The 12,867-nt window shown below is 44.7% G+C and overlaps 7 protein-coding genes across 8 annotated transcripts; 1 reads left to right on the top strand and 6 right to left on the bottom strand.

Moving 5' to 3' along the window:
• Positions 1-271: 271 nt before the first annotated feature.
• Positions 272-1,817, bottom strand: LOC6726957 (tRNA:m(4)X modification enzyme TRM13 homolog). The gene is made up of 2 exons (XM_016176193.3): positions 1,733-1,817; positions 272-1,680 (listed from the first exon to the last, which is right to left on the bottom strand). Exon 2 carries the CDS (start codon positions 1,603-1,605, stop codon positions 283-285), a length of 1,323 nt encoding a protein of 440 aa, XP_016033442.1. The 5' UTR covers positions 1,606-1,680; positions 1,733-1,817; the 3' UTR covers positions 272-282.
• Positions 1,818-1,891: 74 nt separating this feature from the next.
• LOC6726956 (probable small nuclear ribonucleoprotein Sm D2) lies at positions 1,892-2,631 on the top strand. Its single transcript, XM_002102322.4, has 2 exons — positions 1,892-2,064; positions 2,199-2,631. Coding segments are annotated over exons 1-2 (360 nt in total). The 5' UTR covers positions 1,892-2,062; the 3' UTR covers positions 2,557-2,631.
• A 52-nt stretch (positions 2,632-2,683) lies between these two features.
• Positions 2,684-3,716, bottom strand: LOC6726955 (protein D2). The gene is made up of 2 exons (XM_002102321.4): positions 3,582-3,716; positions 2,684-3,310 (listed from the first exon to the last, which is right to left on the bottom strand). The coding sequence occupies exons 1-2, from the start codon at positions 3,708-3,710 to the stop codon at positions 2,831-2,833; spliced, it is 609 nt and encodes a 202-aa protein (XP_002102357.1). The 5' UTR covers positions 3,711-3,716; the 3' UTR covers positions 2,684-2,830.
• LOC6726954 (protein D2) lies at positions 3,086-4,804 on the bottom strand. Its single transcript, XM_002102320.4, has 3 exons — positions 4,638-4,804; positions 3,582-4,584; positions 3,086-3,310 (listed from the first exon to the last, which is right to left on the bottom strand). The coding sequence occupies exons 1-2, from the start codon at positions 4,716-4,718 to the stop codon at positions 4,102-4,104; spliced, it is 564 nt and encodes a 187-aa protein (XP_002102356.1). The 5' UTR covers positions 4,719-4,804; the 3' UTR covers positions 3,086-3,310; positions 3,582-4,101.
• Positions 4,805-4,998: 194 nt separating this feature from the next.
• On the bottom strand, positions 4,999-5,971 carry LOC6726953 (putative odorant-binding protein A5). Its single transcript, XM_002102319.4, has 2 exons — positions 5,775-5,971; positions 4,999-5,532 (listed from the first exon to the last, which is right to left on the bottom strand). The coding sequence occupies exons 1-2, from the start codon at positions 5,937-5,939 to the stop codon at positions 5,032-5,034; spliced, it is 666 nt and encodes a 221-aa protein (XP_002102355.1). The 5' UTR covers positions 5,940-5,971; the 3' UTR covers positions 4,999-5,031.
• A 695-nt stretch (positions 5,972-6,666) lies between these two features.
• On the bottom strand, positions 6,667-8,016 carry LOC6726952. Its single transcript, XM_002102318.3, has 2 exons — positions 7,503-8,016; positions 6,667-7,436 (listed from the first exon to the last, which is right to left on the bottom strand). The coding sequence occupies exons 1-2, from the start codon at positions 7,903-7,905 to the stop codon at positions 6,997-6,999; spliced, it is 843 nt and encodes a 280-aa protein (XP_002102354.1). The 5' UTR covers positions 7,906-8,016; the 3' UTR covers positions 6,667-6,996.
• A 2,969-nt stretch (positions 8,017-10,985) lies between these two features.
• LOC6726951 lies at positions 10,986-12,838 on the bottom strand. Of its 2 annotated transcripts, none has more exons than XM_002102317.3 (4): positions 12,536-12,838; positions 11,986-12,262; positions 11,723-11,904; positions 10,986-11,384 (listed from the first exon to the last, which is right to left on the bottom strand). In XM_002102317.3, exons 1-4 carry the CDS (start codon positions 12,734-12,736, stop codon positions 11,244-11,246), a joined length of 801 nt encoding a protein of 266 aa, XP_002102353.1. In that variant the 5' UTR covers positions 12,737-12,838; the 3' UTR covers positions 10,986-11,243. The 2 variants fall into 2 exon arrangements, with proteins under 2 accessions (XP_002102353.1, XP_016033440.1); XM_016176191.2 differs by having other exon boundaries at positions 12,013-12,262.
• Positions 12,839-12,867: the final 29 nt, after the last annotated feature.

Here is a 12,867-nt window from a genome sequence, read left to right as displayed (position 1 = left end):
AATATTTAAAATGTACCTATTCGAAATAACAAAATACCTGCCTTGCAAATAATTTTATAAAGCGTGCCTAATGAATTATTCTAGATAAATAATATTATATTTATAATAATATAATATAATATTTTTCGTCACTAAAGATGACTTCAAAACATTTTTATGGAGAAGGTGCGATCGCTACCTGTTTTTACCTCATTAAGAGGTAAATAATGAAAAATTTAAATACAGGAGCAGGATATGCCATTGAATCAAGGAAGAGGAAACACATTTTAACTAAAGTCAACATCATTTATTTTGGCACTCCAGCTTAGAGCTGGTTGGTCTGGCCAGCAGAACCACATTCTCCAAAGTCACATCCCTGGGAACATAGAACTTAAGCTCTGCTTGATATCCGTGGGATCGTAGATGGTCCAGTCGTCCATAATCCAGAACTCGCTTGCACTGTTGGCCAATCTGTTCGCGCTCCTGGCGAGTTAGACGTTGCGTGTTCGTCTCGGTGGGCTGAAAGTCAGCCGATTCCATGGCCTTGCGCCGCTCGCGGCTTAAGCCCGTGCCACAAACTGCCCAACTGACCATTTTGGTTAGGATAGCGAACTCCCTTGCTCCAATTCCAGCTTCCTGAAGAAACTTGCGTCCCACGTAGGAGCGCCAGGAGCAGCGATGATGGCAACACAGGGCGATGAGAACGTAGTCCGAACTGGCATTCCCATCACCGAGTATACATCTCAGGGTCAAGTCTGTAGCTGCTCCACAGAGGTGCTTCGAAAGAGCCACCGTTCGTTGGGTTTTCTTTAGCTCCGGCAGAGCAGAAAGTTTAAGATCAGCGATATCAGCACGGATGCGTTGCACCACCTCCCTGTTGGCCAACTTGTTGTCCTTCTTGTGCCGCAGGGACATTCGGTCGATGAGGACCACCTGTGAGTGACTCAACTTCTGTTCCTGCAATACGGTGGCCAAAAAATAGGCTAATTGTCCCTTTCCGGCTCCGAATTCTACATAGCTCGTGTGATCTGTCAGCTGGTGATCGTGTTCCAGGATGCCCAGCAAGCTAGAGGCCTGGGTGAGCTGGCGTAGCGTTTCCTGGCCGTAGTCCTTGCGACTAAGTTCCTCCTTAAGGGATTCGTGCTCCAGCTGCAGTTCCTGTATGCTGGAATTGATGTGTTTGTCATACAGCTCCTTAACTTTGTCGATCAGACTGTAGAACTCTTCGTCCGCCAGCTCGTGCAGCTTTATTTGATTGAATTTTTCTAACTCCTCGTCTGTTTCCTTAAGATCTTCTCCAGAATTCACTCCTTTCACAATGTAGGGCAGTGAACTTTCCTGATCCCTGGCATTGCAAATGGTCAAGTGTTTGGCCAGTTTTCTCTTAAACACGGTATGTTTGTGATCAAGCGGGCAGGGAATTCGTTCCTGGAAGGAATCTTCTGCAGATTTGTCATCAGAAGTTGCAGTGGTGGCTGTCGTTGGGGCATGGGCTCCACAAAACTCACTGCCCTTATTTGCAGTCATCTTGCAGCGGCGCTTTTTGCGTGGCACCCAGTAGGAGCAAGTGGTGGTTACCGGCTCCTCTGCCTTGTCAGTGGTCATCGTCGCTTTCACAGGTTCCATTCGTTACTTTTCTTTTCAAAACAAATTCCTTCCAATTCGCAACTCGTGCCAGGCAGTGTGACCAAGGCTGGCACACTAGAAAATACTATTGTCAATGGTTGATTAACTTTCCACAAAAATGTTTTACCTATGGTCTTAAAAATGTAAACACATCGTATATTGAATATTTTATGCAATGTGCTGTAATGGAAAACGCAAATTAAACTAGATTTTTTAAAATAATAGCTTACCTAATTACGCTTACTTAATTACGATAGCCAAACGCCGATAGTTAGCTTTGAATTTCAGGGCTGGTCGAGTGCGTTCCGTGTGCAGCCGTTCTAAGAGCTGGTAACACTGCAAAAAAAAAACGAAGCCGCGCTGAATAATTTTGCCGACAATAAACGCAGAAAACCAACTGAGAAGCGAAACAAGAAGACTTTCAACAGCATTTAATAAGCCATAAGTATAATCCGCCATGTAAGTATACCGGAGCAGATGGGACCAACCATCGGAAATGGCGTAACTGGCAGCGGCATGTGCGCCGGCATTTTGCATTGTTAGCACCACGCTCGAGTTGTGAGTAAAATATTAATCAACTTTCTTCCTTGCAGGGCTCTTGTGAAACCAAAATCGGAACTGACCCCGGAGGAGCTGGCACGCCAGGAGGAGGAGGAGTTCAACACCGGGCCGCTGTCCGTGCTCACGCAGTCCGTGAAGAACAACACCCAGGTGCTCATCAACTGCCGCAACAACAAGAAGCTGCTGGGCAGGGTGAAGGCCTTCGATCGGCACTGCAACATGGTACTGGAAAACGTGAAGGAGATGTGGACGGAGCTGCCGCGGACCGGCAAGGGCAAGAAGAAGGTGAAACCCGTGAACAAGGATCGGTTTATATCGAAGATGTTCCTGCGAGGCGATTCCGTCATCCTGGTTCTTAGGAATCCCCTGGCCACGGCGGCCGGCAAGTAGTCTACCATAGCGATAGCGTACAGCAACCAATATCCACCAACTTCACTTAATAAATCCGTAAATCAAATCCCCTTATCAACAAAATGAGTTCTGTGGGCCAATATGTGCCATGAATTAAAAGTGTGAGTTATAATTTACGACGGAAATGTTAGTAACATATCCCATTTATAATTTTGTATAACGAAAGTACAACCCGTAATCTCGATTTCTTGTATTTTGATTAACATCTATAAATTGTTTTTTCATATAGTATCTGCTTAAGATAAAAACGGAATCAATTCTCCGAAAGTTGCTTGTGCAGTTTTGGAACATAGTCGTCGTACTGGGATTGGTAGAAAGTTCCAGCGATGGGATTGCCCAGCTCGTGCTTCTTGGCAAACTTGGCGGCGCTGAATTTGGGACGATCCTTGCGGGATCTCTTGCTCTCGCGCTCCTCGTCGAACTCGAGTTTGCCGGACTGCTTGTACAGCAGGAAGACGTAGCGATGCAGTCCCGTGCCCTGGGGTGGGCCGGAGCCAATGTACTCGGCGATGGGCTCACCACTCGCCAAGTCATTGCCGGCGATGTTGGCGAGGATCCAGTGCTTGAACTCACGGAACTTGGGCTGCGCTCGGCTGGGGGCATCGGGATCCGTCATGATGAGGGTGTAGAACTCCCCGGGCTGAGCGTCCCACTCCACGACTGGCTGATCCTTAACCTGCGTGGGCGTTAGCTCCACACCATCCTTGGCCACCAGGTTGTTGCTGTACGTGACCTTGAATAGGAACGATTTGAGAGTTATTTGCTTGATTTACATTGTTGCGATCTATCAGCTTTAAAAAGTTTGTATGTGACCTTTGATCAGAAAGTTGTGACGTGATATTTATTTAGATTTCTATTAAGCTCGGGTGTTAAATGTTTGAAATATTTTAACTTGGTCTGCAAGCACGTAGTTGAGTGCATACTATTCAGATCTAAGTTATTAAGAAATAGTAATCCTTCTTATATACTTGGATCTTTTTAATGTGTTTTGTTAGTGGCCCCACCTTTAACAACTGGTTCGGCGGCTCGGGAATAACGTCGGGGACCACCTGGTGGGATCTGAAAACCTCCTCCACGGAGCCAGCTTTAACGGCCAGTAGGCAGCACACCAATGGCAATAGCACTCGCAGCATCTTTGTGGAGAGATTATTTGGTAGATGATAAGATCTTGAGCAAACCAATATAAAGGAGCTCCGCTTTCGAACAAGGTGGGTCAGCAACTGGAACCAGTTTGCCATGATGCCATACTTTAAAAGCAAAGCTCGAAGCTTTTTGTTTAGTAAACAGCTGGGAAAAAATATGCTCAGTAATTAAAGTTATCTTTGTTTAAAGTTTCGCTTCGGAGATTACGTTTGCAAAATATATCATTTGGTAATTGGATAATTATAGGAACTGGATTGAAAAAAATATATACTTTTTAAATATATATATAGATATTTATACATTTATCTGTTTCTACATGATTCTTGTTCTTTACAGCATGCTTTGTGGGGATTTGGGAGCCTAATTATGAGAAGAAAGATACTACTTCTTGCCAGATAGTTGCTTGTATAACTTGGGCACATAGTCGTCCCACTGTGCCTGAAAAAAGTTCCCGGCAATGGGATCCCCCAGCTTGTACTTGCTCATAAACTTGGAGGTGCTGAAATTGGCTCGCTTGTCGCCGCTTGTTTTTGGGATTTTGGGCTCGTTGCAAGTGAGCTTTTGGGGTTGTTTGTAGATCAGGAAGACGTAACGATGAAGTCCCGTGCCTTGCGGCGGACCTGCACCCACATATTCGGTCAAAACCACGCCCTTCTCGACTTGGTTCCCTGGAATATTGACCACCAGCCAGTGGTGCCACTCGCGGAACTTGGGCTCCTTGCGACTGGGCGCATCCGGATCGGTCAGGAGGAGCGTGTAAAAGGCATTCGGATCTGCATCCCACTCCACCTTTGGCTGGCTCTGCACCTGCGTGGGTGTCAATTCACCGCCCACATCCACCACCTGTCCACCACCATAAGTTACCTGGAACAGCGAAATGACATGGACGATTGTAGGCGCTATTTGTATTCGCTTACCGTAAGCAAAGTGGCAGGACACGTCTTCAGGATATCCGGCACGATCTTGTGCTTAGAGAAGCACACGGTGGAATCGGACATTTTTAGCTGAGTGGGCTATAACTAAAATGAAATTTGAGGTGCCAAAAATTTCGTATTTAAAAGCTACGCCGACTTGAACACAAATATTTCGGGGTAATAGTTAATAGAGTAGACCAATAGTCGTTTGGAAATCAGATTCCCACGGTCAAGGTAAAAATAACTAATCTAAACTAAATTTCCTAAAGTATCTAAATTTAAAATGTTTTTCTACATATAAAAATGATTGTCCTGTACTCTGACCTAAATATCCATATACGGACATAGTTTCAATAGCTTCTTCTGAGATAAATTTGGCATTATTTTTATTCTAAACTCAAAAGTGTGCTACTTGACGGGCATTGTGTGAGATGGCTTTGATAAGGGATGGAACATGGGGGCTCCATTGGGATGTGAAGAAGTTCCCAGCTACCGGATGCCCAAATTTGTATTTCTTAGCGAACCGCTTGGTTTCAAATCCACTGCGACCCTTAACCGAGTGCTTCGGCAGTTTCGGGAAGTCAAACTTGGTGTAGTCCCTCTGCTTGTAGAGCAGGAAGACGAACCGATGGGTTCCGGTTCCCTTCAGCGGAGTGGCGCCCATGTATCCCACGCGCACGTCCCCAAGGGACAACAGATTGGCGGGTATGTTGAGGACCATCCAGTGTAGGAACTCCCGGTGCGTGGGTGTTATGGCATTGGGTACGTCCGGATCCACCATCAGCAGGGCGTAGTAGTTTTCCGGTGCCGAGGGCCACTTTACGGAGGGTTCATCACGCACTTGCATGGGTTCCAGTACCTTTCCACAATGTGCTGCTAAATGTCCGTGGTAAGTCACCTATTGTGGAAGCAATTCAATTTCATAATATGATTAATAATTTAATTTTAATTATTTAATTTTAAATAGTTTCCTAGAAATACAATTAGAGAATTGGAGGTGAAGCATACATTTTCTTGGTTAAACTAAATTGGAGTTGAAATTATTAGATACTCGAGCATTATCTCTTAAATGATTCTTTATGAGATCATTATTTATGCTTAAATGATTGTTTATGAGATGATTATATAGGCTTTACTCACATTAAGGAACTCCTGCGGTCCGATGTGTATTACATCTGGTATCACATCCATGGACCTCATGATCTTGCTCACTTCCGTATCCGACTGATGAACTCCTCGGATGGATTTCAGGCTCAGGCTTGGCGCGAATCGCATGAAAAGTAGAATCCATATGCTGGCCAACATTGTGAGGAAAGTCTTTCACTGACTGCAAATTGGCTGATTGCTGGCTTTAAATACCCATTGCATCTAACAGATGTTTTCTGACTGGCCAATTAAGCAGCAAACACAGATGTCGGTTCCATTAAGTTGAGGTACTTTGCAGTTCGCTTCTTCCTTACAACTTCATAAAACAAATTGTCGTGCCTCAGGCCAATTAATGGTTCACTACTACCACCCACAGCAGTTGCGTGTTGGCCAGCTCGGAAAACATGCACTATAAAATCAGTTAGTACCTCGTTTAGTTGACAAACTATTAGGCTACTTGCCCCCTCATTTACTTGCCATTTCCGAGAGCACTTCATAAGTAAGGCACATCAATGAACTTACTTCAAATTCTATTATATACACTCAGAGAAAAACCAGCGTTCAACGATCGCAATTTGAGAATTTCGACCTCAAAATCTAGCCAAGATCGTATGCTCAACATAATCAGATCGAGATCGAATGCAAATGACTTTGCTCTCTCTCAATTTCTCAGCCTATTCAGATTAATTTATAAAAATAATGGGCACAAAAGTGATCCACAAAATATAATAAATATTAAGTTATTTTATCTTATTTGTGGACTCTTTAGTTTAAATTAAGAATGATCCTTACAATTTGCTAAGCTGGTGAAAGAGCATTTCGCATTCGAAAAGAACACAGTGATTTCCATTTAATTTACCCATTTCCGTACTAAAAAACGTTGATGCATGTTTTAAATTTTTGCATTTTTAATAAATTAAATAAATATTAATTCAATTCAGTTTGATTTTTGGTCGATTTGTGACAAAGTAACGAGGGCAAAAAGACGAAGAGTCAATGAGAAAGAAGATGGTATGAAGAGGGTAGAATCAGGCTAAGTGGGGATGTGGTTAGAGCTGAAGAATGGCTAAAACTCTCGCGTTCCTAACCCTAACGACTACAATTATGGCCTGGGGCAGGTTCCGGTTCCATTTGGTCTGTGTGACTCGCAGCGATCCCTCCTGGGAGCGATCGCAAATTCCTTGGTATGTACAATTGGACGAATGACTTTCCCCATTTAAGAGGACGAGCTGTAGCTGGAGGAAGAGCCAGAGGATCCCGAGGAGGATCCCGAGGAGTAGGACGATGAGCTGCTAGGATGGTACGAGCTGTAGGCCAGGTTCTGCGAGTCCCAACGGGCGTAGGGACCTCCGCTCATGGGCTCCCAGCTGCTGGGGTCGTAGGAGGAGGCGGTGGTGCTGGGCACTCCGTATTCGCTGGCCGGAACTGGAGCGGGCATGGGCACCATGTTCATCTTCATGCCTCCCAACTTCTGGATGAGGTTGTAGATCAGGAAGCCCAGCACCAGCTTGATGGCGATCTTGGACAGAATCAGAGCCTTGGTGGCCTTCAGACCGATCAGAGCCAGCAGGATGGGCATGATCACCTTCAGCTTGAACTTCATCAGCAGCAGCAGGGGCAGGAACAGCTTGTCCTTGTTCTTCTTCTCAGCACGACCTAAAGGATTTACTTAGAATTAGAATCGCATTCCGTATCAAGGGTGACTCTAGCATGACTACTGACCCTCATCCTTGGGCAACTCCAGATCAAAACCGCGATCCGAGCGATAGGTCACCACGGAACCAGCGAAGAAGGTCTGTGGCAGCTGCAACCTCATCTCGTTGGTGTTCAGAATGCGGCCCAGGCGGTCCACAATGACCTTGTCGATGACATCGTCACCCAGGGCGCGTCCGCTGACCTCCTCCTCCACATTGGCCACCGTGTCCAGGTAGGTGAGCACCTTCTCCTTCAGGCAATGCATGGCATTGGCATGGAAGCACTTATCCACAATAGTCGAGATCAGCTCGTCGGAGCTGTGGATCCGCGGGGTCACCGCGTTCTCGATGGCAGCACCGGACACGGATGTGGAGGCCACCAGCAGCAGCGCACAACCGAACGCGAGCAAGGACGTGGAGCGGAAAGCCATTGTGTTTCCAATCGAACAAGATACAACTAGATATTACTGACACTACCAGAGCGCGTAGTGTTCACTGTGGAGTCGATGCGGCGACAATGTTGGATGATTCGCCGTTTGGTTCGCGTTTTATACTGCCGCTCCCCCAGAGCGCCAAAGAGACCCGTGCTGGTTTTTTGGAGTGCTCAACTCGGTTTTTGGACAGTCCAACGCGGCGCACTCGTCACTGCGAGCAACGAAAGTCGAGCCACGGGCCAAGTCCACGGAAAGCAAGTGGCCAAAGTTTTTCACCAAAAAAAGTGAAAAGAAAACAAGAACGCTGTGGGCGAGTGTCACGAATGCTAAGTACCCCCAGTTGCCACACCAAGCCATGCAACAGGTTGTTTTTGAACTATTTATGAAGGACTTGTGGTATACATCTTGAGCTGTAAAGCTATGATTGGTCCTCGTCGCTGGCTTAAGTCTCGATTTTGGTCTCGATTTGTATGAATATTAGATGGGTGTTTCGTATTTGAAATCAGCTAAGCAGAGCTTTCTGAAAATTGATTCCATTTAATTTCAAAACTATTCTGACATTTTAATGAATATTGTAGATGAAGTGTAGGAGAAGGAGAAGAAATCATTAAAGGTTTGAATGACCTCCACATGATATGGCGGTTATTAAACTGGATGGCTTCCTGACAATATATCCTTAGAGATCCAAATAATGATTAATGTCATTCTTCTAACATATTTACTATATACCCTTAGCACCCTTTCATACCCCGTCCAAAGACAGTAGCCTCTCCTCCGTTAACTGGGTTGCCCCTCGAGCTTTCTCGCTTTCCATATCGGCCTCAGACACCTAGCCCACCTGGCCCTCCCACCAGTTGAAGTTGCATTATTGACGCCTCGATGGAAATAACTTTGGTTGGCCATTAGTATGCAGGCCCATTGCTCTTACGCGGCCAACCACAAGAAAGCCAAATCGAAGACACGTACATACTTCGGCGTATTGTGTCAAATTTCGATACAAGAAATCAGTACGGAACTCAACTACGATTTGGTTGCAATATCCACTCCCACTGGATTTGATTTGTTTCGAACGCGGAACTACGACTTTGATTTTGCAGAGCTTTCAATTATTATTTTGTTTGCTTTTCTTCGGATTACGAAATTTCGATTTTTTCGTGCTACTTATATTTAGGTGGCACACTTTTAAGTTATTCACATAAATGGGTGTTCCTGTTCCCTATTTTGCATGTAAATATAATGATATAAATTAAATGATATTGCAGACATATATTAAAATCTGCTAGGTAAAAAGTATACTTACCAATTTGACAAACAGATTAATAGGGAATTTTAAAATAGAGCTTAAAAATAAAATTTTCCAAGAAGTTTACATTTGACGAAAAGATTAAATGGGAATTTTAAACTAGATCTTAAAAATAATCATTTAAAAGACACATTGGCATTTTAGATGCAGATAAGATGTATACCTGGGAATTATTGATATTAACACTACTTACGAACCAATTTTTCAAAACACCGGATTATTACACAACACTCCATGTGTTTTTCGCCTGCCAAAATCTTTGAAATCATCACAGATTACCTAATGGTCAGTGTAAATAATTCAAAAGGTGTCTCTGCGGCATTTCTATCAGCTACATGTTACTTTTATGTGTAACACTCGTATCCTACGATAAAAGAAATTTGTGGACAGCCTAATCTTTATTTCACTAGCGCCACACTTTTGCTCGGATCGTGCCAAAAAAAAAGGTCCGAATGATTTAAACGGTACGATGAATTGCCATGAGCTCGTGTCTTGGCTTCAACTCAATGCTGATGATGATGACGATGATGGTGTGCTGACCAAAACAGCGTCGAGCGATTATGAAAGCGGCGCCAACTGTCCAGGTGTCGCCTGCCCACACCACCACAATCCTTGTTCGGAATCCTGCGACATCGGTTCGTTCGCCTGTTAAATTGGCTTAAATTCTGTGAAAATTTCCAACAGCGAGGGGCCAGTGGCCAAAAATGCCTATATTATTCCGATTTTCACACTTTGTTGCACGCCCAACACACATGCAGTGAAATGGGTGCTTGACCCTCGAAAAGCATTCAATTTGAGCCCAAGGATATGTATGCATAATATAAAGAATGATTCGAATTTACTTAGAAACGGTTTAAATCAAAAAAGTTGAAGGTTTGAGTTGCTCGACTTTATCGAAATATAAAATATTTACAAAATGCTAATTAGTTACGAGAAATCACGAAATCTCGTTTAACTGCAAATAATGCGAATTAAATACAATATATATACATTCTATAATATAAGAACGATTTTTACATATAATACAATTAAGATTTACTTTAAAATTTAAAATCAAAAATAGTACTTTGCTCTTCAAAAGTAGAAATTCGAATTCATGTAATTCAAATAGAATGTCCAAATAGAATGCCACATGTGAATTCCGGCGAGGAGCTTCCCGGTGCATTTGAGCGTAGACAAATCTGAGGCTTGCTTTCATGACAGGGATTTATTGCGAGTTTTTATTTTCCATTTGGGCCACCCATCGATTCATGTCTACTGCAAGACGTATAGTACGCATCGGTGAGCCGCTTTTCTATTGGAAAATGTCCCTGATCCATTGGCACTTGGTCCCTTTTTGCTGGAGCCATGGGTAGGGAAGACTTTCACTTTTCGTCGCCCGGCGACTTTCGCGCAAGTGAAAAGAGGAAATTTAAATTTTTAAATTATGTGCAGTTAATCAATTTAATCGACTCTTCCAGCCGGGCCTCAAACGCGGCTTGAGTGGAATATTTAATTGGATTCGCCGCCGAGGGTCGGCGTTTGCTGCGGATTAAATTTGGCTAATTAGGACACAATTGCTGTTCCGGCGATGGCTCATACATATTGTATGCCGAGTGAAATTGGCCGAGACGCTCAGAATGCCGTCGAGTTGGGGTGGAAACGTTAATTAGGCCTGTTGGCTAAGGAATTCAAGCGGTGCGGTTTTAGCCACAGGCTGCTTTTGGCCGGATGTCATGGGTTAAGTCTGTGATCTGGACCTTTGGCTTCAATGAACAATATCGATTTCAGCATATTCAAGGCATTTATTTGTCTACTTTATTTTGGTGTTTGCTTCTCTGCTTGCTTAAGCTCTTGTTTTCAATAAATAGTTAATAAATATTATAAGTAAAGTCTAATTAAGTGGGCAGCAGCACTGGGAGTGTGAAACAGTGGCCCAAAGTCACCGAATATTCCTAACAGTTAACAAATGATTCTGTGCTTTTGAGCCCACTTGCTGGCTTCCAACTGCTCCTCCGGGCTCTCAGGGATCGCAGGGGTTCATCCTTGTGGTCTAAACGTAGGCCTGGTAAGCCAGGGTTTGGGCCAACTTCTGGGGCTGCTCAACAACGGGGGCAGGAACGGAGCCAAAGGTGCGGCCGTCCCAAGGACCATGGGCGGTGATGTGGGCGGTGTGATGGTGATCATGAGCAATCTGGGGGACAAAACAGGCGTGGTATTAGAAACCTAGAAACCGATCGGAGCTGAACGTATATATTCAATATGCTAGTGATGGTTGGGTAGTCAGTTTTGTGGTTTGGTTGGGAAGCGGGAGAGTGTGGGCGAGGATTCTGGCTCGACTTACCCTGCTGCTGCCGCCCTCTCGACTTCTTATACATACATACATGCACTACAAACGACTCTAAATTGATATTCGAACTTTGAACTCCACGCCCAACATCATCCCCACACACAAAACGCTGACTAATTACCACATCCAGCGAAAGCCTGGAAGACAATTGGAGATGCGTTTTAGTATGGCCGCCGGCTTACCTTTTTGCACAATTGGAAAATGGCCAAACCAACCGAGACAATGAAGGAGAAGAAGCCCAGGGCCAGGGCGTTGAAGGCCTTGATCTTCAGGATGCCAATGGCCATGGGGATCACTGTGATGGCCTTCAGCAGGATGAGCACCAGGATGGGCATGGCCAGCTTGCGGAGACGGTGCTTCTTGCCTGCAAAATTCACACAAGTCCCAGTTGTAGTAGGTGCTAGCCAGTTGAAGTGGCATTAAGGCATGCGGAAAGTGAACCCACCCTTCTTGAAGATGTTGCCCTTCTTACCCCTGGCTTCGACATCGGTGCCCTCATCGCCTTCGTCGCCGTTCAGCTGGAGGTTCAGGCTCAGCTGATTGTTAACCAGGTTGCGGGCCGAGACGGTGACCTTGGCATCGGCCAAGGGCAAGTCCATGCTCACGTCGTGTCCACGGATATAGTTCTCAATGGCGTCCAGGAATCCGTCGGCACTGCTGGCACGAGCTTCGTTGATCGGCGTGGTCTTCACTCCATTGGTGCGGACTTCCAGGTTGGAAACCTATTTAAGCGATGTACATAGAATGGATTTATGTTATAATGACGATCTAAATATCTGCTAACTAATATGCTCAAAATCTATGAATATTTTGTATTTCACAAATTGAAGGTAAATATTTTACTTAGTGAAGTGTGAAATGAAATAAAATTTAAATAATAATTTTAATTAATTTTGGGTACAACAAAGATCAAAGTTCTTTAAAGAGTATCTACTTCTTCATTTATCCCCATTAATTTATTTTGTTTCCCCAATTCCCAGTAGTTATAAGCTCACCTGGAAGCTGTCTTTGCTCATCACGTTGTCCACGAACCGCATGGCCCGCTCTTTGATGCAGGCCATCGAGTCTTGGCCACTGGCGCACTTGCTCTGCTCCTCGGCGATGAGCCGCTGCATCTGCTCGGTGGAGCCACCGGCTGCCTGTCCCGCCGCCACTAGGGCCGCCACACCAACGATCACAAGGAGCAACTTGGCCATTTTGCTGTTCGGGTTCTTTTATTCGAGGTTCGCTGGTCAACGGACAACTGGCCTCTGCGCTGGCACAAATGCGTTTAATAATCGTTTTTCTATTGTTCACGATTTTTATACTCACTGGATCTTTAACTCGT

This window comes from Drosophila simulans, chromosome 3R (genome assembly GCF_016746395.2).
Source record: "Drosophila simulans strain w501 chromosome 3R, Prin_Dsim_3.1, whole genome shotgun sequence".
Classification (NCBI taxonomy): domain Eukaryota; kingdom Metazoa; phylum Arthropoda; class Insecta; order Diptera; family Drosophilidae; genus Drosophila; species Drosophila simulans.
Note: the sequence above shows the minus strand (reverse complement) of the source record. Positions and strands in the feature narration are given on the sequence as shown.